We start from the raw sequence: 25,122 nt of genomic DNA on the forward strand, positions 1-25,122 counted from the left end.
GCTTTCATTAGCTGAATCATACAAAAGTACTAAAAAACATGTTAAATACTGACTGAAGCAAATACTTTTTTTTTTTTTTTTTAAAGCGACCCATATGATAATTTCCTCTGGCATAATTTCATTCTAAAATATTGCAATCCCAGAACAAGCATTCTTTCTGCTCTGCGTTTGAACAAAAATGTTGCTGCTAAATCTCAACAAGTTAAAGTTTGCCTTCCTGCATAATCACAGTGTAGCTTAGTATTTGAGCACTGCATGTCTGTGACGCACTGAGTTTTGTCCGAGTATGAATTCAAGCTTTTAAGTTTCTCTTTACACACATCTGTCTTCTGCTGTAAACTCGCAATGAATTTCGGAATGTCTGCATTTAGACTAAAGGTGAAAGTAAACACAAATGAATACCAGACATCCCGAGGACTTCAATGCAACATTAGGAGGCCACCTTTTCCCATCTCCTCCAGATCTTTATGGAACAGTACATTGGGATGACATCACAGATTGGAGGATTAATAAAACTGTTTTCTATTGTTTCTGGCTATAGAAGCCAGATGTGAATATTCACTTACAGCACGGAGTGGTCTAGCGTGGAGCGTCATGGTTTTATCCTTTAAAAGGAAAATATCTGTTCTATGTCTATTTTCCCCCAAGGATTGCATATTGCATTATAATTCCACATTGTGTCATCACTATGTTGTTTATGGGAAGGAAAAAAAAAATCACAAACATGGTAATGTCCCGAGGGAAAACAAGTGTCGACTAGACCCAATCTGACACATTGTGAAAACACATTTATCATCCATCTAAGCCTTCCTGTGATAATCAAATTATTACCCCATACCACGAGAATTTAGAGTTCAGGGCTAATTGCTAGGTTAGGTTTCTGTTGGCTCAGGTGCTGCATACTCTGCATGCTTACCTTCACAACTGTTACTCAGTCTGTATGAAAGAGCACAGCCGGTCTTTAAAACATCAACAATTAGGCTGTTAAGACTCTGTGAATATGTGCAGTCTCGCCACAAAACAGGCCATAACACCTTTGTTTTTAAGATTTAACTCAGTAGTTAAGTAATTGCTGCATGATCTATTATTTACAGGAAGGTTATCATTTACTGTGGAGATGAAAGTGGTGTAAAAGTTTTTATATTCCTCATATTTTTCTAAATCAGTTCAGCCTTGTTTAGTGTAAACAGTCATATGTCTGGCATTTAAAACAGTATAAAAGGGAAGGTTCAGGAACATCCGCATAATGAATCAACCTTTCCGTTTCCAAAACACATTCAGGAAGTTTTTATGTGCAGTATTTGTGTTTTATTAGGACAAATAGAAATCAGCAGAAGTAGACCACATGGGAAATTTCAAGTCACAAATGCCTTTTCCAATTTCAATACCTATTACTTCATGTTAGGTAAGAAAATGACTCCTTACATCATCTTTTAAATAATAACCACCATGATGTTGAGTTATGAGAAGCAAAAAATGCTTCCATAAAAAGTGTAACGTCTTAATATAGACGGGAGAAAAATGTGTAAAAAGAGCCTCTGAAATATATTGAACTAACCATATGTTTTTTGTCTCAATATAAAAAGCTAATAACTCTAAATATTTTACACCATACCTGAGACCAATCCAGCAATGGATGTGCGAACATTTGTTTTCAAATATACATATATTAGTAAATAAGGTATTTCAATAGTTCATATAGGGTACCATGTTAAGAAGCACAAATAAATGTTCTGTTAGATCACAATGTTTAACCAACATAGGCAGATGCTTAACATTTGGCCCTTGTTCTGCCGTGAGACATGGGTGTTACTCTGCTGTTGCGTGGGCACTTAGACTTCGTCTTGACACTGTGAAATGAAGGTGTCAAAGGTCATATCAGCTGCTCAGCTCCAGCCCTGTCTCATCATGGAGGTCAGGACGGGACGAATGCTTCCGTCGTGAGAACTTCAGGCAGAAGAGGTCTCCCACCTCGTTCATGTGGTGCAGCACCTGAGGACAGAGGAAGAGTCTCAGAACATGTGTGTATGTTTGATTCAGGTAAAACAACGCCTAAGCCTCAGAAATGTTAGTGCACCTGGTTCAGCATTTCTCTGGTGTGCGCTGCAGACAGACAGAAGCGAGCTCGGGCCTCTGTGATCGGCGTGGCTGGAAATCCAACGACAACTACACCAATTTTCCTCTCCAGCATTTCTCGAGCAAAAGCCCTGGTCAAAAAGCAAACAAAAAAAACATACATTTTAATATATTTTTATTGTATACAAAGGTGAGTTCGCAAAATGATTGTTGATGACAAGGTTTTGACTAAGTATTTATCTAACTTAGGTAAACGCTGTTAACTGTTTTGATTAAAATGACTGAATTATACTTTTCCTAATTTCCCATTACACATATAGCATGATGATTGTTTCTTTTGTTTATGTCTTTTGTGATTTATATCCTGCTTTGCTTATAGAGAGCATTTGACCAAAGAACGGAGTCAGGTCAAAATGGACATTTATCATCTACCAAATACTTACTAACTTATCACATTCCTAACATTTTAAAGGTTTGAAGTCCTCAAAATATGCAGTCGGCCAACAAGCCACCTCAGAATGAATGAGTAATTGCCTCTTTGACTTATGATATTGAAAACTATGAGGAATGTCGCTTCTTCTAGCCGCTCATAGTCCTCAGTTATGCAGTTGGGATGTGTGGTAGCTATCATTTTAAAGGAACACATAAATAACAAAGTTTAAGGGCCAGGATCAGCATATTTCTGACGACTTTTATTTTAATGAGTCCAAGAAGCAATACCACTTCATTTTGTGGACAGTTTGGAGAATTCAAACCGTGAAATGTGCTCTAAAAAGGATGAACTGAAACTGACACCACACACTTTGACAGTTTTGTAGATGATTCTTGATGTGAATGCAGTGCTTTGTACAGATGCTTGTGCAGAACCTCATCTCACATCAGCATCTTTATATCTACTACATATCAATAAGACAATCTAAATGACAGGAAGTAGATTCCCTTATATAGTAGAGTAGCTAGATACTGAAATGTCTCATAAACCCATGTCAGTGCTTTTACAATACGAAAGTTGTTGTTTTATACAATTCTAAAATACCCCAAATCAACAGTGTAATTGTTTAAGAAATGTCTGTTTCCCAAAATAATATTTAAGGGTAATACTGGTGAAAATAAACTATTTATTCCCAATCAACATTAATGCCAATAAAAACGTTGCAATTTAAATCCAGAAGCTACTCATTATAGCAATTATTGGCCTTCTCGTGATTATTAAATGGTGACTGGCATTGAAAGACACTTTATACCCAATTTATTATACCTGAGTGGCTCAAACCACCCTGCGTTTTATACCTAATCAATACCCGATGTGGCCTCTTAAGTGGTTACAGAACCCTACACTGATTCATGGAAACTCTGCAGTGTACGGCTGCCATCCACATCCCTCAGAGATGATACACGGTGAGCTAATGTTTACTGGTTCAAATTAGCTCCTGCAAAATGGAACGGACATCCCGATAATCTTACTCTCCGAGTGTTTTTGGTGAATGTACTTACACCACTTTGCCGGGCATGTAGAGCAGGATTGGGACCACAGGTGAGTCTTCATGGCCGTAGATGATGAAGCCCATCTCCTTCAGCCTGGCCCTGAAGTATTTGGTGTTCTCTGCCAGTTGGCGGATCCTTCTAATGCCTGATTAAAACAAAGAAACCACCAGATGTATGTGAATATGTAATTTTCTTCCACTTTCCCCTGCAGTAAGGGACATCACCTGTCAGTAGGAGCTAACATAGTCTCCACGGTGCCATCTCATCCTGAGTCATGCACCTCCGTCTGGGCCATTCCAGCCTCCACTATGAACTCATAATTAGAACTCAGTCGCGGCAGCAGATGGTTCAGTTTTGTCTATCTGACGGCATGGTATGCGGCAAAATGATGATTTGCAAATTGGATACGATGAATTTCACACAAAACGAGTCACTGTGGACTGCCACTGGAATATAGCCATGATTGAAAGAAAATACAAATTATCCTGAGGTATCACATGTATTTCAGGTCAATGTATTGTAAAACACATCAAAGGCAGGCGAGGCGAGCTGCCCTGATAACCCCCCGTGTTTCCAAATGATGTGAATCACGGAGGGGGCTGGTGCTATGTGGCTGAAGCAGAGTTTAGCATGGCTCAGACTTGGAACACAGCTCTGTTTCCCACTGACTACCTGGGAACAGATTGGCAGTTATTTTATGGGGTTGTAAGAGAGCACTTTAAATCCCCTTATCTCAGCAGAGAGAGCGAGAGGAAGGGAAAAAACACAACATTCAGGCATCTGCCAAGAAAGCATGGGCCCCATTTTGTAAATTGTTCCTCTCTGCTTGAATAGAGGGCATGGAGGTCAAAAACCTACTGCCAGACTCAGAAATTGTATGAGTAGGTGAGAATGTGTGGATGTTGCTGTCAGTCAGGGTTTTTTCTTGTTTCAGAGCTGTTTGCTTCAAAGTGTGAAATTCAACATCAGCGAGAAAGACGAGGGGGGGCAGAGAGGACGGAGAGAAAGAGGAATAAAAACGTCTCAAGCGTAGTGATGTGACGGATGTTTGAGTTGCACTGTTTGCTGTGTTCCCTGTCCTCTAGAAGACAGGTCAAGACTTCTTTTTCAACAACAGCTTTTTTGCTGGGCTACGTCAGAGGTAAAGCATGTCTGGTTCAGAGCCAGATGAGAAAGTTACTCATCTCTGCATGAAGCTGCCATGCACCTCAACTGTAGGACAACAGTGATTAACCCATTACAGCAGCATAAAACAGACATGTTGTATCATTTCTAATCATGGTTCTTCGCTACTTTAATATAAAAAGTTATACAAAGAGAGAGTTGCTGCCTCAGAAACTTGCCAATCTAAAAAGTGTAATTGTAAAAGAAAAATAACTCTATATAACTGGTGTTTTTTGCGGTTTAAAAAAAAGAATTGATTGACACAACTGACTGAGTTTTAACGATTACAGGCCATTAGCAGCAATATCTATATTTAAAAAAAGGTTTTTGGATGGACATGATACGCGATTTTCTCTTTGCTTAGCACAAAACTGAGCAAAGACCCTTGAAGTAAAATAGCTAGTTATAATTGTTTCTATGGTTACCTCCACTGCTAGCTTGCGCTGCTACATACAGCTGTGATCTGATTGGTTGCCCGTCAAAAGGTCAGTAGTAATGAGGTCAAAGTTGAAATAATTTAAACTTTGTGCGCAGCACTCGGCGAAGATTTCTCGATAGAAACACAAGGGGAACGTAAAGCAATTTTTCCGCTATTCATGTGAATGCAGCATTAGAAGAGAAGACTCGATTCCTACATGAACTACAATAACTTCAGAAGAGTTGCTGTGGCAGTAATGTGACTGCTCTGGTAATAACTTCCCTGCCCAGTGTCAGATGCCATTACAGCAGAAACTTCTCAGAGGTACAGTATTTCTCACAACACACAGATGAAAATGATTTCCTCCACGGTAGGGTCACGTGCGCTCAGTGACTGCACTTCCCCCCCCTCTCCCTACCACAGCAGACCCCTGTAATTGCTTCCACGTTTTTTGACCAAGCAGCTGTTTGTCTTTTCCTGCAGGTCTGGCCATATTCGTAATGTGTCCATTGGTACCGTCCTCTGGATTTGGTTTGCTTTTGTTTCCATAAAAAAAAGATATTAAGGTGTAAAGAATGTTATAAGCCAGACATAATATTTGTCTGTGTGAAGAACATTAGGTTTGACGAGCATGTGGATAATGAGGGAATGAGAAATTGAGGGTGACGTTCACAGGAGAGAGCCGCAATGAACTCAGACACTCACCCTCTGTGCTCCCGTTATTTCCCATGATGCACTTCATGGCACGTATGATCTGCTCGGTGACAGGAGGGGACAAGGAAGTGGCGTATACTGCACTGTGGGACTGACAGCGTAGGTAGTCCACCAGCTCCTGCAACATAGGACACACAATATAGAAAACATTAGGAAAAAAACATTTATATGTCTTTACAGAAATACACTGCTCATTTCAGATGCTATATAACCAGAAGTGTGGCCCTGCAAATAGCGCCACTAGAGCGAGCTCATGTATAGTCAGTCAACACCTGAAAATCAATTAAAATACCTCGAGTCAGTTCTCTGTGTTTATGACTGTCTTGGCGTTGGCTGTAAAGAAGCTCTGGAGCCTTTCCCGCTCTCCCCTCTGTGGTAGCCAGAACACTCATTTGAGAAAGAACCGACGCTGAGATGAGCCAGAATGAGGACTGCCGTGCTCATTATTCCTAAATGTCAGCAGGAGATTAATTCTGCTAGTGGTTGTCAAGAGAGGAGCAGGATTCAGGAAGCTGATTGGGCCTTGGGTCCCCAGAGCACGTGTGTGTACAGTAAGTGGTCTGAGGCTGGGAGGGGAGCCTGAGCTGTGATGGGCTGCTGCTCAGTGGCTGTCTGGCCACCATTTCCACTCACAGCCATCTGTCCCCACTGGGCGGCGGCTGCGGCTTCCTCACACACATGAGGGGAGGGGATTTTAGGGGAAATGCTCAAATGTAGGATAAGAACCCTGACACAACCTGACATCTGTTTTTGTTTAAGGCAGGGGATTTTCGCTGCTTTAGGGCCCCCGCAGGATTTTGGTGCGACCAAGATAAACCAGTTAAGAGAACATGTCCGAAATCCATCTCACGTCTGCGGCGTGGAGTGACAGCTCAAAGTGTTTCCGAAGCCACAAGGTGGCCGCAGTACTGATGTGGTGGTATGTGTCCACAGAGTAGAAGACGTAGTAGTGCCAGAACATCGCACACACTTACATGATTCCTAAACGGATGTATTTAATAACCTAATTTCTAGTGATGGGAATTCCGGCTCTTTTTAGTGAGCCGGATCATTTGGCTCGGTTTACCAAGAAGAGCCAGCTCTTTCAGCTCCCAAACGGCTCTTCATTTGACCACATATACCTTTTATAATTCAATCAAATGTAGCCCTGTTTTGACTAATGATTTATATGTGTACACATATATCACTTAAATGATTCAATACATCCTTTGTACTGAAGTATTCAAAAATGACATGTTTAATATAAATGATTTGCTGTGGCCAATTGTTTTCATTGCATTTACAGACCCTTGGAACTCTCTGATACCACCCAATGAATGCACTGACTTGCTTGTATAACCACGCTACACAAAGCAGATAGCAACATCTATAAAAACTTAAGCATAGACATTTAAAAAAAGGGGCTACTGTATCGACATTATAAATTGTATTTAAAAGAAAAAGCCCAAACAAAACAGCAGGGCTCTATTTGAGTATTAACTAAAGAAAAAAAGACAGCAACAGCTGACATCAAATCTTTTCTAAGCCTAAAGATAATCATAAATAAATAACATAGTGAAAATAAATATATTACAATGCTCAAAACAGCAGCATCCAACAGTCTCTAATCACTGCATGCAGTGACATGTAATATCAGGGTAATGCAGGGTCGTTCGCGGACGCGAGCCGGCTCCCGTCGTTCACTTCCGGCTCGTTCGCGACCGACACATCACTACTAATGACTCATAACTCAATAATGCCATCCAGGTTTTGAGTAAAGGGTTAATGAATATCCTCCTTCACGCAAGGTTGAAGTGAATTAGAAGGAGCTTAAAGTGTATTTATTTTTGGTTCTCTCATAAAATAGCTCTAACATGACTGTTTTCCAGAAAACATCTGCAGAGTCTTTTGTCGGTCAACCCGAATCCACTTAATGTAGGATTCGGGTGATTTCACCGCAACAACAAATACGTCAAATCTAAAGGCTCTCTTTTCCTGCCTGCCTCTTTCAGGGGTTTACTACAGCCAGCTGTCAAAGCAGGCAGAGTGTTCTTACTTCAAACATTATCATGCTTGTTAAAAGTCATCCTGTTAAATCTGGAGCGCAGTTCCGACGCTTGCCACAAGAAGGGGCTGGCCCTCTGCCAGCTTTACCTTCTTATTATGGCAGAGCAGGGCTGAGCCAACATAAGGCAGGAAGGGTCCCTCTCTGAATACCTAATTCAAGCAACATGGCCGTTTCCTCTGTTGCTTTCTAATCAACTGCCACAAAACTAGTGCGGTTATGTACTTAAGTGTAGTTTTTAATGGAGTCAAAAGGAATTAAAAAGGCCTGGAGTCACAGCCTGGGGAACATTTGTTGGACACATGAGAGCTACGAGAGAGGTGGGGTGTGATGGAGTCCCACACATCCTTAAAATCAGACCTGGGTAAAATAATATTTCACAACACATAGCAATAAATGATGTGTTTGAAACTGATTCCGAACCAAATGTTGTTCATTTACACAGACAGAGGTTGAAACAATGTAATCAGAACAGTTATTTAACTTTCTAAGATAAGCATTTTATTAAAAGCCGTTGGAATCATTTCAGTGTGATTAATCCCACCTACACACTGTATTTTTTAATGTATCTTACCTAGGAGGAATGTTTTTGCAAAGCAACCAGGCTCTTTTCTGCCTGAGTGGAGAGCCAACAGGTGCATGATTATGGATGTCACTGAAAACTGTGATGATGAATATTTATTTTATGTATCTAAATCTAAATTAGTCTTTTGAAATGTTGCCTTGTGATTCTGTTTTGATCTTGTTTTATGTAAAGCACAAAAATGCCTTTCCCTTCCCTTGCTTCTCTCTCCTCATGTTTTGATTCAGACAGCATTCTGTGGGAAAACTAAAAAGAACATTTGGTGACAAATGTACCTTTATAATAAGATAAGATAACACTTTTCATCGCAGTTGGGAAATTCAGCAATAAAGGAAAAGACAGTATAGAAGAAAAATTGGTGAACAAAAAAAAGACAAGAAAAAAATCCATAGCAACCTTCTTCCCTGCGATGTAGCCTCCAGCCGCCCCAAAGCTCTTGGTGAAGGTGCCCATCATCACGTCCACATCGGCTGGGTTCACATTGAACAGCTCGGTCACGCCCCTCCCTGTTGGCCCCACCGCCCCGATACTGTGGGCCTCGTCCACGAACAGATATGCTTTATACTTCTTCTTCAGAGCGATGATCTCAGGAAGTCGCACCAATGAGCCCTCCATGCTGATAACACGAGAATCACACAAGGAACACACTAACACACACATTTCATCAATTATAAACATCACTCTTAAAGTGATTGGATTTGAAAGGGGAGAGAATCTGACCCCGACCCCTTTTTATCTGTAAATGCATGTTACATAACTTGACATGCTCCAATCTTTTAAGAATCTTTCGGCTGGCCTCTTTCACTTTACTCCCACCTCTCTTCCTCCCCTCTGATGCAATCCTTTTAAGGCTACAAACAGAGAGCATGAGCAAGTGTATGGCAGGAGAAAATAGAGCAATCCCAGACCTGCTATCCTCGCCATGGCTCAGGACGTCTGCGGCCCAAATGACACAAGACAGGGTTTCACCGGGGCCCATGTGGACATCAAAGGCAGGGCTAGGATATAGCTAAGCATGCTTAGCTATCTGTATCTGAGCCTTTTGATGTTAAAGGGCGGCGATAGATGGAGCATTAGTTCTTTCAGGCACCATTTCTTTAAGCCTGACAAAAGACATTATTGCCAGATAAAGCCGGTCTGATTACATTATTCAGTGTCTCTCAAATTACCAGGTGTGTTGTGAAACTAATAGTTATATTAGCGCAGACTGGTGGCTATGTTCAAGAATAAAAGCATAAAGAATAGGTTGTGTTTTTAGGTAATGGGGCTGAAATGTGGAACCTGATTCAGAGTTAAAAGAGGGGAGAAGAAAATAAAAATGGCAGTGATAAACAGTTGGATCTGGGGGTGTAGCCAAGTCAATATCTCTGGCTCCATTTGGCCTTGATTGTGAGCTAATGAGCAGATGGAGAGGGTCACCATGACTCAGGGTAGCTCACTGCCGGGAGAGACACAGGATACCTTTCTCTTCTCTCTAGTAATGAAACGGTACCAAACCATAGACACACACACAAACACACTCTCTATTATTCAAGGGTAGAGAGGGAAGCAATTTGAAAAAGAGAACATTACAAGGACTGCTAAACACAGGATGAAAGCTCTCATTACAACTTAAGATTTCTACCTGCATATCAATACTAAAGAAGATGGATACAACAGTTCTACTGATATAAGATATGCGTCTGTTAGAGAGCGATTCCACTAATGTGTGTGTGTTGTTTAGATGACCGACCTATAGATGCCCTCCACCATGATGAGGATCTTTTTCCAGGGCCTGTGCGTCCGAGGCTGCCCCGAACAAACCGCCTCTCTGAGCAGCTTCTCCAGACTGTGCATGTCTGACAAGTACACACACACACACACACACACACACACACACACACACACACACACACACACACACACACAAACACACACACACACACACACAACACACACACACACACACACACACACACACACACACACACACACACACACACACACACCCACACACACACACACACACACACACACACACACACACACACACACACACACACACACACACACACACACACACACACACACACACACACACACACACACAGTCAGAAAGCCGGCACGACCCAACATCTAAATTCAAACCTCATTAAGGGAAAAAACATATTTTCTGTGTAGTATGGCTTGTATAATACAATTACATATATGTACAAGAAATATACATCATAGAGTGTAACAATTTGCAAGTCATAGTTTGCAAGGAACTCAAAATAAAAGCAAACAATGGCAAGTAGAGTCACCACAGGGCAGGGCAGTTCACACAGAGCAGGAAAGGCCATACTTTATCAGTGAGAAACACCTTCCACAAACTACTCAAAGCAAATATTCCTCTGCAGTGTGATGTAAATGAACACCTGCATTATATGCGACAGGGAGGATACTAACTGAGTTGAGTATGGGTGTGTTAAGAAGGCAGTCTGCACAGCTGATTAAAATAAGGATTGGCAAAATAACTTCACAGTGGCCTTATGACAGGTCCTTGTTACATTATTAATGATGTTTTGATGCAAACCAGCAGATGGCAGTATTGAATAGCTGTGGTTTACAAAGCAGCATTATTCAAAGCATGACCACAATCCAACATTTCCAGTTGAGCAGCATGTTAACTTGTCATGATTAATTATCTGTCATGGATGATCGATAAATCTAGGGTCAGCACAAAAAAAGGTTTGCTAGAGAGGCGACAGATGCTCCTTCTGATAAAAAATCACTTCAACATAGCAGAGGGCATCTAATGTTACCAATATCAACATTCAGCCCACCAGACAGTAAAATAGTCATCCACATAGCTCGTGTGCACAGACAGGAATGAGGAAAAGATTATTTCACAGTTAAGCGCTGATTTGAGATAAGCAACAGCCTGATACCAGCTACTGTGATGAGGGGGATGGTAAATATTTGCCTACACATGGAACGTGCATACAGTTGTGGATATATCTATGATGTGTTAATATCTTATTCCTTATGGACCCTCGAGTGCACACATTTTACAAGCTTGATAGACAAACTCATACATGTTTTGAAGACTAACAATTCAAACCTTTACAATGCATGTCCCTCAACTTTATCCTGAATTATGCGTAGTATTTACAACACACAAGCCTCTCAATGCTAGACTGAACAAACCGGTTTATCTACTCTCTGGAATACTATCCTTTTAAAATGTGAAACATACACCACTGGTACTTACATACAGCACTGGCACATTTCAAAAGCTTGCGCAAGGGGTGTCAGACATTTTAGACAGGAACTGCATCAATACATGTATATGTTTTAAGTTATCTGTTGCTGGGTTTAACCCTCTAGGTAAATAGTGGCCTTGTACTAATAAAAGAGTGCTGCTGGAGCTATAAAGGCAGGGAGGGTTAGCTGCTCAGGTGCCTGAGGGCTCTCTGCCTTGAGAAAGGCCTCCGGGATTTACTTGGGAGAACCATAACTGGCTCTGCTTGTACCTGTCAGGACACATTTGCCGTCAGAGGACTGGCTCATTTGTCCTGTCTCCTGGACACGCAGGGGATGTTCCTAATGAAAGCACAATGAATGTAATATATCATCCATCTATTGACAATATGTCATTTGACAATATAATAGAGCATTTAGTTTAAAGTTAGATGACATATTCATACAAGCTAAACTTTGGGATTGCTGCTCTGCTGCTCATGGATGAAATGCAGTCGTGACTTTAAACTGAAACCATTTCATTAAAGCTTTTACATTTGCTGCTATAAACACAGAATGTCAAGTAGGTCTTTCCTAAGGCAAATCCTGTACCGCACAAAAAGTAATGTGTTTCTCACAGCAGCAACAGTTTAGGATGAATAGAGGAAAAAATAGATAATATGAGCAGTGGTGGCTGCACGAACAGAGAATCAAACTGAAATGAACAGATAATATAGGGCTGGCAAAATTCATAGTGCTATCAACAATGTTTGTTTGGCAGGAGATTGATCAAGCTTGTTGGCAAACTGAAAAAACATGGATCTCATTTTCTATAGCTTAAATAATGCTGTGTATGATGTTGTTGTAAGGCAGAAGCTCTATGACCTATTTTCAAGCTAAAGTGTTACTGGACTTACTGTTGTGTTTGAACACCCGGATCGTAGCTCCAGATAGTCTGGCCCCCAAGATGAGAGAAGTATGATTAACCTCATCGCTCAGTATCAAGCAACCCTAGAAATCAGCACAAAAAAAGGTTTTCAATTATATAAATAAATTAGCAAAATCACAGGTTCTTGTATTATTGAAATCAAAAAATGTCTTACTAACTTCACAACCTTCCTGTATTTACATTACCCTAACAATTTACTAGTAATCCTTGATTATTTATAAGAGGATGAAATTAGCATGGAGTGTATCCAATACAATTCTCTCTTGGGTACAGAAGACATTCAATATCTTGTAAACACACAATAGTTAGTATAACCATATCAGGATGAAAATCATTGCAGTATGAGCGACCCATCTTACAATTGTTTTTGGTGTAATTCTACATTTGTTGTACTGTTTCCTTGCAAAACGTGCCGTACAATGGTTATTGGTCTTCAAGGATGCATCTAGCCAATTACCTTTCAGCCTTGTCCTCACTTCCCATCCGTGCCTCAATCATAATCCTCCATATCTATGTCCTCTGTGTGAGATAATACTTACTGTACTATGTATGTACTGCACATGTGGGAAATGTAATTCATGTCTGACGAAGTTTCGACCCGCAGACACATCACAATATTCATAATTGAGAGTGTAGTACTTCATGTCACACAGAAATCAGCATGCAAATGAATTCAGCTGTTCTACGAAACTCTCTCCAGAACATTAGCATATTTAAGACTGAAGCTCTAAGCATTTGACTGCATTAGTTTGAATGAACTCTTGTAGAGGGTGTGTTGACACCGGCTCAGTGACAGATACCCTCGGTTTGGCCCGGGGTCCAGCTGGCCCGGTCCCCGGTCTGCCAGCAGCTGTCACTCTAATGTAGCTCTGCCCGCATAGCGCGGCCTGGCCTGTCCCTGCAGGACAGACTTGGCAGTGTGGGTTGACCCCTAGCTCCTGCTGGGTTACAGTGGGGGGGCGGCAGCCTTGGGCGCTGCTACACTTATTGAGCTGCTTAAAGGCCCCGGTCTCATCACTTAAACAGTCAACATCCCCTTCCCTCCTGTCCAGTCCAATCACAGATATCCATGCTGTGTGTTGCCCCTGGTTACCCGTGGCTGTCTGTGTGAGCCAGGCTGGTGTGCTTGCAGGCCGGAGAACGGGTGATAATCATACCCTCGAGTTGTGCTCTTAACAAACCCTTCCCTTTCCATGTCTATGTGACTGAAAGCAGTTATGTATGCCCAGAGCTTCGTCCTCCTGGCTACTGTAATGTAATTTAATTATGATTTTAATTCATGGGGGTGGGTCAGGAGTTGTTAACAGCACAGTTTAGTTGACTGTTATTCATTAATTTAGCCTGGATGGGAGAAAGGAACAAAGCTAGGCTAATTCGATTAATTTCTGCTGCGCTCTAAAAATGACACACATACAATAGGATTTCCTGCATGTGGCGTTTAGTGTGTACAATCACAAACCTTGCCAACAAGTGCTGGGATGTTCATTGAGTTGGTGGCGAAACCCATCCCAAAAGTCATGGAGGACTCCACTCCGAGGAAAGTGGCCACAAGTTGCTCCAGCTCTTCATGAATGTCCAGGTTACCTACAAGACAAAATAACAAAAGGATAACTCACACTGGAAAATGAACCTGTTTGTTTATCTGGGAGTAAAATTCAAATTCCAGTATTGGAATGTTCTGCTTTATGGCATCCAATCATAAGCTTTGACAGAGATAAAGGCCTCCTGTTATAAAATAAAAAGAACCATATCCAATACTACCAGAACACACTCAGCCAGCACCTCTCCAGACATGTCAAGAGATTTATAATGAGTCACTCTTGCAAAGTCTATAATGGTTCTTCAGCCCATTTTGGAATGTGGCAGTTGGTTATTACCCACTTTGACAGGGCGGGACCAGAATACATTTAGAAAATGTATCACGTTGTAAACTGTCACCTGACGTGGTGTTTTTCTATTTTGTGCAATAAAAGTCGGTGTCTCTCTGAGGGACTTTCATTACTGCCCTTGTGGTCAGCGTATAAAAAAAAGAATTACTGTTATAATTGTGAGCTACAGGGAGAGAGGTAGGCAGTGAAAGGTTCATATATATACCACATTTTATTCCTGCTGACTCTGGTCAATGTTATTTATATGGTAGGTACTATATCACATAGATTCACTTATTGTGACACACACAATACTTACTATTGTAGTTACAAGTTCTTATAGTATAGAGCTAAAGTTATAAATCCAAGCTATTATTAAAGTCTCCCTTTAATTACTTCCAACCTTTAATGAATGAGTTGTATTGATGTAGCGTATAACTACTATAAAGATAAGATTGCTAACATAACAAAAACACACTTAAAAAGCTGAGGGTTAGACTAGGTTTCTTTTTCAGAAACAAGTCCTGTTTCTCTTTTGAAGCCAGGAAAAGGCTAGTCACTGTGACCTTTTTACCTGTGCTGGACTATGGTGATTTGATCTATATGAATGCACCTGCCCATTGCCTGGAAAAGTTAGATGCCGCCTATCACAGTACTCTGAGATTTGTTACTAACTGTAAAGCACTTACTCATCACTGTACCCTGTATGCCAAGGCAGGTCTGCCTTCACTAACTGTACGGAGGCTCAGTCATTGGTACATGTTCATTTACAAAGCCATGTTGGGTAAATTACCTTTTTATATCTGCTCTCTGATCTCTCGACGAATTGAAAGTACTTATTGCCTGAGATCTCATGATGTTGTTTTATTAAATGTGCCAAGTGCTAGGACTGTCTTAGGGAAGAAAGCTTTTAGTTGTGCAGCTCCACTAAATTGGAACAGTCTGCAAACATGTTTAAAACTGAGCACTTTGGTTCCCCTGCATCATTTTAAAACTCAGCTGGGTGACATGCTGTTTGATACTCATGGTACCTGTCACTGTGAATAGAGTTTGTAAACTGTACATTATGTTGTATGTCATCCTTATTGTTGTTCTGTTGTTTTTATGTTACATGTGTAACTAATGTCCTGCAGGTCACCCTTGAAAAAGAGATCTTTTGATCTCAAGGGGCTTCACCTGGTTAAATAAAGGCTACAAACAAACAAACCAACAGTAAAACTGTCAGTAAAGGATCTCCATAAAACAATTATATCTGCTTCTATGAAAAAGACAACATGAAAACAATGACCAACAACACAAATAAAGCCCGTCTTTGAGATATCGTGATGACATTGAGGTAAAGAACATTTTATTTCGGGATACTTATCCTTGTAATCATAATCAATTACAATCAGTAACTACAGTGAAGCAGCTGTTTTTATCCAAGTCAAATCGATTCGTACATTTCCTCAACCACTCAGGCTCACAGCCCCTGCTGGCATGTGCAGCACATTTGATCAGACTGTATCGGCATTTGCTCTCAATATAGAACAGTTTACTCTGGGTCTGGAACTAAGAGAGAGCAGAGTCCCTCTTAGATCTTACTCACGTTGCAGACTTGAGTTAGCTCTTCTTAAGTCAAATGCATGTACATAAGCTTGAACCTCTGTATTACCAAGGTCACCTTTCTGCCATCAACATCTTCAATGTGTGCTGAGAAAAAAAAACCTGTATAATAATTGCCGAGGTTAGAAAGCCTTATTGTGGAGAGACAATAAAGATTGTGCCTACAAATCTTCAAACTCAATCCGTCTTTATTTAATTGTTAACCTGTTACTGAGCTTTTTCTTCAAAGGCTTGACACAAGGCCAGGGAAAAAAACAAGTCTTGAAGAGTTAATCATTTCTAACTCCAACATAGACTTGAGTCTTAGCAGACAAGAAAACCATAGCTTAGTGGAAACATGAAAACATACTATGACATCATTATATTAGCGTACAAACTAAGGTGAAATACTTACTACTATGTGCTCAGAAGCTATAAGTCTTGGTAATTTGTCCTTCATTATCTAATGTACTTTGTGTTAATGATTGCAGGCAAAATGGGAGCAGTGAGCTATCCATTAAAACAGATCCATGAATGTTTTACATGTTAGTTTAATCAAAGGGTGTGCTTTCAGTGCACTTTTGATCTGATTTCACATGCCTTTTCAATACAAACATACTGTATTTCTATGCACTTACGGTCACTTTTGAACTGACTATGTCATTGTTTTCAAATAATTTATACCAGTTGACCAATACACCTTAACAATAATTTATTATAAGATAATGTAGAAGATATGAGATTAAACTTGAAAAAATAACCTAGTGTCAAAAACATTTAGACTTTTAAGATGCGAGAGGCACAGTCACAGTGAGTCCATCCATCCATCCATCTTCTCCCGGTTATCCGTGGTCGGGTTGCGGGGGTAGCATTTCCAGCAGAGAGCCCCAAACTTTCTTTTCCCTGGCCACATCAACCAGCTCTGACTGGGGGATCCCAAGGCGCTCCCAGGCCAGCAAAGATATATAATCCCTCCACCTGGTCCTAGGTCTACCCCTTGGTCTCTTCCCAGCTGGACGTGCATGGAACACCTCCCTAGGGAGGTGCCCAGGTGGCATCCTTACTAGGTGCCCGAACCACCTCAACTGGCTCCTTTCGACGCGAAGGAGGAGCGGTTCAACTCCGAGTCCCTCCCGGATGACTGAAATTCTCACCTTATCCCTAAGGGAGACGCCAGCCACCCTGCGGAGAAAACCCATCTCGGCCGCTTGTATCCGCAATCTCGTTCTTTCGGTCATGACCCATCCTTCATGACCATAGGTGAGGGTAGGAACGAAAATGGCCCGGTAGACAGAGAGCTTTGCCTTCTGGCTCAGCTCCCTTTTTGTCACAATGGTGCGGTAAAGCGACTGCAGTACCGCTCCCGCTGCTCCGATTCTCCGGCCCATGCTCCATTGTTCCCTCACTCGAGAACAAGACCCCGAGATACTTGAACTCCTTCACTTGGGGTAAGGACTCATTCCCTACTTGGAGTGGACAGTCCATCAGTTTCCTGCTGAGAACCATGGCCTCAGATTTGGAGGTGCTGATCCTCATCCAAGCCGCTTCACACTCGGTTGCGAACCGATCCAGTGAGTGCTGAAGGTCGCAGACCGATGAAGCCATTAGAACCACATCATCTGCAAAAAGCAGTGGTGCAATCCTTAGTCCACCGAACTGCAGACCCCCTCCCCCACGACTCGAAATCCGACACATGTATATTACAAACAGGATTGGTGACAAAGCGCAGCCCTGGCGGAGGCCAACCCTCACCGGAAATGGGTCCGACTTACTGCCGAGGGCCCGGACACAGCTCTCGCTTTGGGAGTACAGAGATTGGATGGCCCCGAGTAGAGACCCCTCACCCCATACTCCCGCAGCACCTCCCACAGTAACTCCCTGGGAACTCGGTCATACGCCTTCTCCAAGTCTACAAAACACATGTAGACCGGATAAGCGTACTCCCAGGCCCCCTCCAGGATCCTTGCAAGAGTAAAAAGCTGATCCGTCGTTCCACAACCAGGACGGAATCCGCATTGTTCCTCCTCAATCTGAGGTTCGACAATCGGCCTGACCCTCCTTTCGAGTACCTTATGGCGCGTTTCCACTGCAGGCCTCGCTCGGTTTGGTTAGGCCTTATTAGGCCCGGCTCACTTTAATGCTGCGTTTCCATTACAGTTTAGGAACTGGGGCAGTTACTATAGTAACGCAGTGTAGGCGGAGCCGTGACGTCATCTTCAATGAGAGCCCCAGAAAAACAACACAGCCGTTAGCTCTTAGCACTCGGAGCTCACAGCTCTTCATATCTGTTCAGAAACTTGACAAAAGTTAAACAAGTACAAACCACAGACTGCCTGTGTCATGGCGAATACAGTCGCTGGTTTATTTATGTCTGTATAGGCCGTTGTTGTGAGTGTGGACGGTCGGAGCATATATAACGTTAGCTTAGCCAAGCTACATTTAGAAAACACGCATTTTAAAAGGGTTTTTCGCCTGCCGTCTGTCTGCAGACTTGTCTAAGCGTTAATTCATGGTTTTTACTAACCGGTATCAGTATGTTGTTACTTCGGCATCATTTTGAAACGTGTATTACAATTAATTCACGGTCAAATATGTTCATCTTGTTGTAGTTGTAGCCCCCTTGCCAGCAATTCTCTCTCTAGTTTAGCATACTCAGCCTGGTTGTTCCTGGCCCTAGAACCACGATTTAGTCGGGCCAAAAAAAAGGTGAAAAAGTTGCCCCGGGCCAAAACTAGGCCAAGTGGAAACGCAACCAAAAACGGGCCCCGCACGGCTCGGCACGCTTAAAGCGAGCTACCCGCTGCAGTGGAAACGTGCCATTAGAGTCAACTTTCCCTGGGAGGCTGAGTAGTGTGATGCCTCTGTAATTGGCACACACCCTCTGATGCCTCTGTAATTGGCACACACCCTCTGATGAAAGGGGAACCACCACCCCGGTCTGCCACTCCTTCGATACTGTTACAGTGAGTAAAGTGTTAAATATTCCCATCATTTTTATTTTGCTGATACATTCAATAGAAAAACCAATACAAATCGCTCCATGTGAACTAAAACACTGGTGATGGCGTCACTACTACAACAGAGATCCTCAGGTCTTTAATAATTGATGCCTGATAAGGCCTCATGGGAGAAATGCTTGTTATTCCTTAACTCTTTCAGTGAGCCATCTGAAACATGGATTACAAACTCAGGGAAAAACAGTCCCATTTTAAAAGAGAAATAAACATATTTAAAAAAATCACATAAATGAATAATGGATGGTGCGACTGCGAAGGAATGTGTGCGAGTGTGTGCATGTATATGTGGGCGTGTGTGTAGGGGTGTTTCTGCACTCTGACAAACAGTCGTATAACTAACAATCACATGCCCTTTTAATTCTTCAGCTTTTCTCTGTTCTTGTCAAACTGCTGATATCATAAAACACTGCACAGCCACTCAGCTCTGAGCGTGCATGTCAGCTCACTGCTAGCCTGCTCTCAGTAGATATACAGCATGCAGGTGTCAGAAGTGCCACAATTAATCATTGACACAGAGAAAAGGAACTACTTTCCTCAAGTAAACTTTGCTAAGAGTGGCCTTTTCAGGGAGCTTCATAATGTTTACCCAGTGGCAGGTTTTGACCAATAAAAACATAGTTGATCACATGATTCAACAAAACATTATTATGGGCAACACAAGAGATCCTGTCGCACACAGGCACTTAAACACCATCAGAGCCCGGGTAAAAGGTCTGAGGATAAAACAACATTCAAAATTCCTCTGAAGCCAGAGATCCCACTTTCTGTTCTAACACTTCCATCACATATATAATGCTCCAATGCCCAGGGTTTTCATAATGTTCCATAGCAATATGATATAATTTCCCCCACTCCTCAGTGTCGACCAGTATGTAATGATCTCAGCTAATGCCCAAACGGTACATAATTCAACAAAGGTTGAATAATTCATATTACATTGCTTCCACTGAAAGATAATTAAACACGCGGGCAGTATAACTCACAAGCAAGATAATAAATGATGGCATATGCGATGAGCAGTTTAATACTCAGCCCATTCAGTGTCAACAGGCTCTGCCAGAGACTTTAAAAAAAGATGCACATGTAAAAAATGTGAAGCATTGTCATATGTAGTAAAAAAAGACACCTTATAATCCTGACTTGGAGTTAAGGACATTTTTGTTCAAGATAAAATGAATCCCCATGTTTAAGAGGACAAGCCCTTTTTTCTAGCACAAGCTCACATAGACCAAACTCACCTATTTCCTGTCTTGTGCTGCAAACCCCAACCCCGTACTGGCTAGTTTTTTCTGCCACAGTTTTCATGAAATCAGTGTTGTTCTCAGCGAAACCGAGGTAGTTGTAGGAGCCCATGTTGATGACATTGTGTAGCGTCTTCCCAGTAAACCTGCAAGTATGGAAACACATGGAATTAGATAGCCTTCTCCTTTTTTTCTTAACATATACACCCCACATCATTATTTATTTCATCTTATAAAAGGTAATCAAAATGGAATTAAATATAATTGCCAATCATAAAATGTGTTCTGTCATTGGAGAAAAGTTAATGAACAATTACACTAACACTGTTTATATAAAGTAAAAAGCAAGTGACAGTCTGTGTAAGCAGCATTTGTTATTCTCATTTCCTTAACATAATATAATCAAATATTCACAACACATTATACTACCCTATAACATGTAACTCTAGAGTTCAATCATGGATATACGGCCTCCCTGTTCTTTAGCATCATAGTTTTGAAAGTATTTTAGGTGAACTCAACTGACCTACTTCTTCTCACTGTGCATGGAAACTGGCACACGGCTATTAAACCCTTCCTCACATATCTCTTACCTTTCAACAACCTTTACCAGAAGACAAGCTGACTGCTCAATTTTTTCGTTTTTCCAGTCACATTAAACCTCTTAAAACATGTTATCCACGCCTTCTTTCCCAATTCATAATGTCATATCCCCTCCCCGTGGCTCTGTTCATATCCCTATTCATAATATATCCCCTGTACCCGCTGTGCACCACAGAAGCATATCAACTGAATCCAAAAATGTAAGGCTGATTGATATATTCTTGCTCATGACATACAGTATAGCCATTGTCTTTAGTTTCTCTCCTCAATAGCTCTTGGAGCAGAAGTTTGACAATTAAATCTACTTGTATAGTTTCTATCCCCGGAAGAGCGATGCTTGTGTTAAAAAATACTAACTTTCCTGTCATAAGATGTGAAAACATTTGTAAATTCTTAATATGAGCAACATGTGTGATTATAGCACTACAGTATGTCTAATCTGCAGTATGTGTACAATATATACCTGAATGTCCAGTTATAGTCATCAGACACCCTCTCCATCACGTCAAAGACTGGTCCTGGCAGGCTGCATATGGGACGGTTCCAGTTGTCACGTACCCTCATGTACAGGTTTCGAGTGTAGAAGTTCTCGAAATCTTGATAAAGCGGCACGAAGTCCTGAAGGCAAAGAGAAGAGAAAAAATTACGAGTTCAGAGTGGAGGAACAATAAGAGCAGGAACTTCAAACACTGAACACACTCTAGAACTTATCCAAGCTCTATAACAAACAATCCATATCAAAACTAACATTACATAACACAAATAATCCTTAATGATAGGATTCTGCACATTCAATTATAGTAAGACGTGGCTATTTTCACTCAGTGGCTTCGGCTAAGAGGAAATCAGATGTACTGCCATGTTGAACTTGAAGTTATAGAAATGTAATTAAAATGGCGCCATTACGACAGAGCCAACATTCAGTAAAGCTCATCTTCATTTAAACTGTACATGATTGTTATCAAACACCAATGTCATTCCTCACAGACAATGCTTTTGTGTTTCTGCCTGTGGATGATATGTGTTATCTTATAATAGCAAATTATGGTCACAGCTTTTGTTTTTATAAGGTTATAGCTTTTTACAATGAGCCAAAATGAACAAATCAGAAACAACTACCAAAATGATCTTACAACTGCAAATGTTTGGGTAAAAAATAAATAAAATGGTAACATACTGTAGTGGCTTTTATGTGGCAGTTCTCAAGCCCTATCTTGGTTCTAAAGCACTGTTACAAAGAAATAACTGAAATCCTCTGAGAATTAATTATGTCTTCAGCATATATTCTCTGTGGTGTCCTGTCTCACCCATGGCAACATCATGGTGCAGATGAACATGAAGGAAGGAGGCAGAGAGAGTGAGAGAGCTTAAGAGCAACAATTGAAATAATTAGGGGTGAACAAAATGTGTTGACACCCAAGGCATGATCCTCTATTCCAACTGCCTGGGTGTTTACAGTGTGTATGCCTGAAATAAGCCTGTTTGTGCTGATTGCATGTTGCACCTACCTTCTGTTCCTCTCTTTCCTGGGCAAGGTGGCACTTCTCTATGCCCACAGCTCGGAGGAAATCCCTGAAGTAGCCAAACAGCGTGACAATGCCAAAGCCCAGGTATGTCATGACAGCCACGTACATCGGGGCCTGTTCAAAGGACTCCTGCTTGTGCTGCCTGGAGGCAACACAAGTCCCTGGGCCATTTTTCTATACAAATAGAGAAACACACATAAGCTGTTTTACATTGCAGGCAGGACCAGAGAAAACAATACTGTTTGAATAAATGTTGCTGAATTTCAAACGAAGGGTTGTAATTATCGCACCAATTTACCTAAATAAAAGAAGAGACGCAATTACAGAAGTCACAAACACATATTATCCAACACTGAATGAAGACAACTGGAACACTATCTGTCGGGATATTATAACATAAATCGTCACATAACATTCTCGCTCTGAGTTGTTGACATTTTTACTAGGGGTAATTTTGTAGATGCTGATTTTTTGCTTTCAGACCTTATAGATCTAAAATAGCGTAAGCAACATGTTTAAGTGGGAAAAAGTGTAGGTCTATACGAGTTTACAAAATGTGTAATTGTTGAAAGGATGTAAATGTAATATTTTTCCTAAAGCCTAACTTTTTTGTTTGTTTTTAAGACAGTTTTCACAGGCATTTTTACAAGAAAATCCACTCCTCATGTTCTCTATAAAGACATCTTTCGAGAAGGCTACATACTGTATAAAAGTGAACACATAATAAAGAAAGTGAAATATACATATGATGCTACATTGACCATTAACTATGAAGGGACCTGCATTGATATTTTTGTAGAACGTTGTTTGACACGAACACGTGATATATCACTTCCGGTTGCCATTTATGTTTGGTTAAGCAGTGTGTCTTGAATATTGAATTAAAAAAATATATGTGCAACGAACAGAATATTTTAAATAAAAATCATTTTTTCACATAATTTCCTTTGAGGATTGTGGATATATCTTCAAGCAGTGGTAAGTGTTTGTGTTTTTAAACGTAACGTTAACTGCAATGGGGTTTCATTAGAGCTAGCTTACACGAAACTAATGCTATCATGCGTTAGCTTACTTTCTCTAGTCTAACCTTTATATATACAGTCTATGAGTCTAACCCATTACTTGAGTATCAAGTAGTAGTTAAAAACGTATGAATGTAAACTGCACTTGTTGGCCAAATGGAGCATTTGCTTATAGTTTTTTACTACATATTTGAATAATTGCTAGTTTGTAATACTGACATTTTAAGATACAACATTAACTACAAAATGGCTAAGTAGTCTCAATAAATAATAAAAATAAATAAAAGTGGTTTAATTAGCAAAAGAAACCACCTACATATCACTCATATCACTTATTGTCATCACAATAACGCAAAGGTTGCAATGCAGGTTTCAGATGTATACACAGTGCACCTTACCCTCCAGGGCAGTCCAGGCGGGTGAGCTGCACTGTGTATTTGAAACCTGAAAAAAACCTGCTTTTGCATAAGGACTATTTCAGGGCGGGGTCGTCTGTTCATTATTCAAATTGTTCACTTTATTTTTGTAAGAACTAGCATTCTCATATTTAACCAACATATTTGAACAGCAAGCAAATCATATTCTTAATTATATTTATTTAACTACATGAATATAACTTTATGTTACCAAAATATCACGAGCCAACTAATGGTAATGTTTTCGTAAGCACCGGAGATGAACAAACTCAATGACATACTGTTGCTACTTTCACAGAGCAGCATTGTATTGATATTGATAACGGTTTGTTGGGTTTTCTTTTATAAATGGGGAACAGTCTATGGGTTACACATTTTTCCTACGTCACAGAGGTCGATTCGGTAAAGAGCCCCTACGAAAATAATATTTGCTCAGATTCAAAGAATATCTCTCAAAGCAAATGGTAAAACACCTGGCTCCATGCATTAAAGCAGGGGCAATACATAATTTGGAGCCCAAGTATGTTTGTAGATAAATCCAGCCGCTGACAGACATACCTCTCTCTTGTTGTGATAGCCATTTCTCTTTATGTCTTCGCGTTTCAGTCCATTCTGGTTTAAATGTGGTTTTAAGTGGCCGTTCGCAGCAGTTCTTGCCATATTCCTCTTAAGCCGACTAGCGACTGCCTCCGCTGTTTTGACTGCCTCCGCTGTTTGACGGTCAGGTAATATAACCGGTGTGCTTTACTGAATGTACACAGGTGACTTCCTCCTTTTGTTGCTTCGGTTCAGCCTCGTATTTGTTGCTGTGTTTAACCAGCAATATACAGAAGTCACACTTCTGTTATTGGACTGTTTCGATATCACGTAAAAGTGACCTTTTTTCTTCTCCTTTTATCCGGAAATTAAACTTGCGAAAATTACCAAAACGTTTGGGTTTTAAAATGTTGTTTTTATTTGAATAAAATGTTTTATTTTGGTCCAAATGTATTCTCACCATTCTGTTATGTGGAAGAAATAAAGTACATTTACTCACTTAGTGTAGGGTTGTAGAGCATCAACCATATTGGAGTGCAGCATATGCATTATTTTAACCTTTACACAAAATATTATATAATATATAATAGTTTTTGAAACTTGAAAGGTGCCTTTTCCTGCATAACTTGTTGTTTTTGGTTGTGATACTAAGTACGAATAACACAAGTACCGTA

At 40.8% G+C, this 25,122-nt stretch overlaps 1 protein-coding gene across 1 annotated transcript; it reads right to left on the bottom strand.

Annotated features, from left to right (window-relative positions):
- Positions 1 to 1,285: 1,285 nt before the first annotated feature.
- Positions 1,286 to 24,571, bottom strand: sptlc3 (serine palmitoyltransferase, long chain base subunit 3). The gene is made up of 12 exons (XM_034227251.1): positions 24,470 to 24,571; positions 22,456 to 22,647; positions 21,411 to 21,565; positions 20,342 to 20,490; positions 14,094 to 14,218; positions 12,603 to 12,696; positions 10,217 to 10,322; positions 8,881 to 9,100; positions 5,849 to 5,975; positions 3,571 to 3,706; positions 2,078 to 2,207; positions 1,286 to 1,992 (listed from the first exon to the last, which is right to left on the bottom strand). The coding sequence occupies exons 1-12, from the start codon at positions 24,569 to 24,571 to the stop codon at positions 1,879 to 1,881; spliced, it is 1,650 nt and encodes a 549-aa protein (XP_034083142.1). The 3' UTR covers positions 1,286 to 1,878.
- Between the last annotated feature and the right edge of the window lie 551 nt (positions 24,572 to 25,122).

Source organism: Gymnodraco acuticeps, unplaced genomic scaffold (assembly GCF_902827175.1).
Source record: "Gymnodraco acuticeps unplaced genomic scaffold, fGymAcu1.1, whole genome shotgun sequence".
NCBI lineage: Eukaryota > Metazoa > Chordata > Actinopteri > Perciformes > Bathydraconidae > Gymnodraco > Gymnodraco acuticeps.

What these genes read in the sequence shown, in the direction of transcription:
- sptlc3 (XM_034227251.1), bottom strand. Translation starts at nt 24,571, where the DNA reads ATGGCAAGAACTGCTGCGAACGGCCACTTAAAACCACATTTAAACCAG. An exon ending in GCTACATCGCAGGGAAGAAG is followed by an intron (nt 5,976 to 8,880) that starts GTTGCTATGGAT and finishes CCTATGTTGCAG; the next exon opens with GAGCTGGTGGACTACCTACG. An exon ending in CCAGAGAAATGCTGAACCAG is followed by an intron (nt 1,993 to 2,077) that starts GTGCACTAACAT and finishes CTCTGTCCTCAG; the next exon opens with GTGCTGCACCACATGAACGA.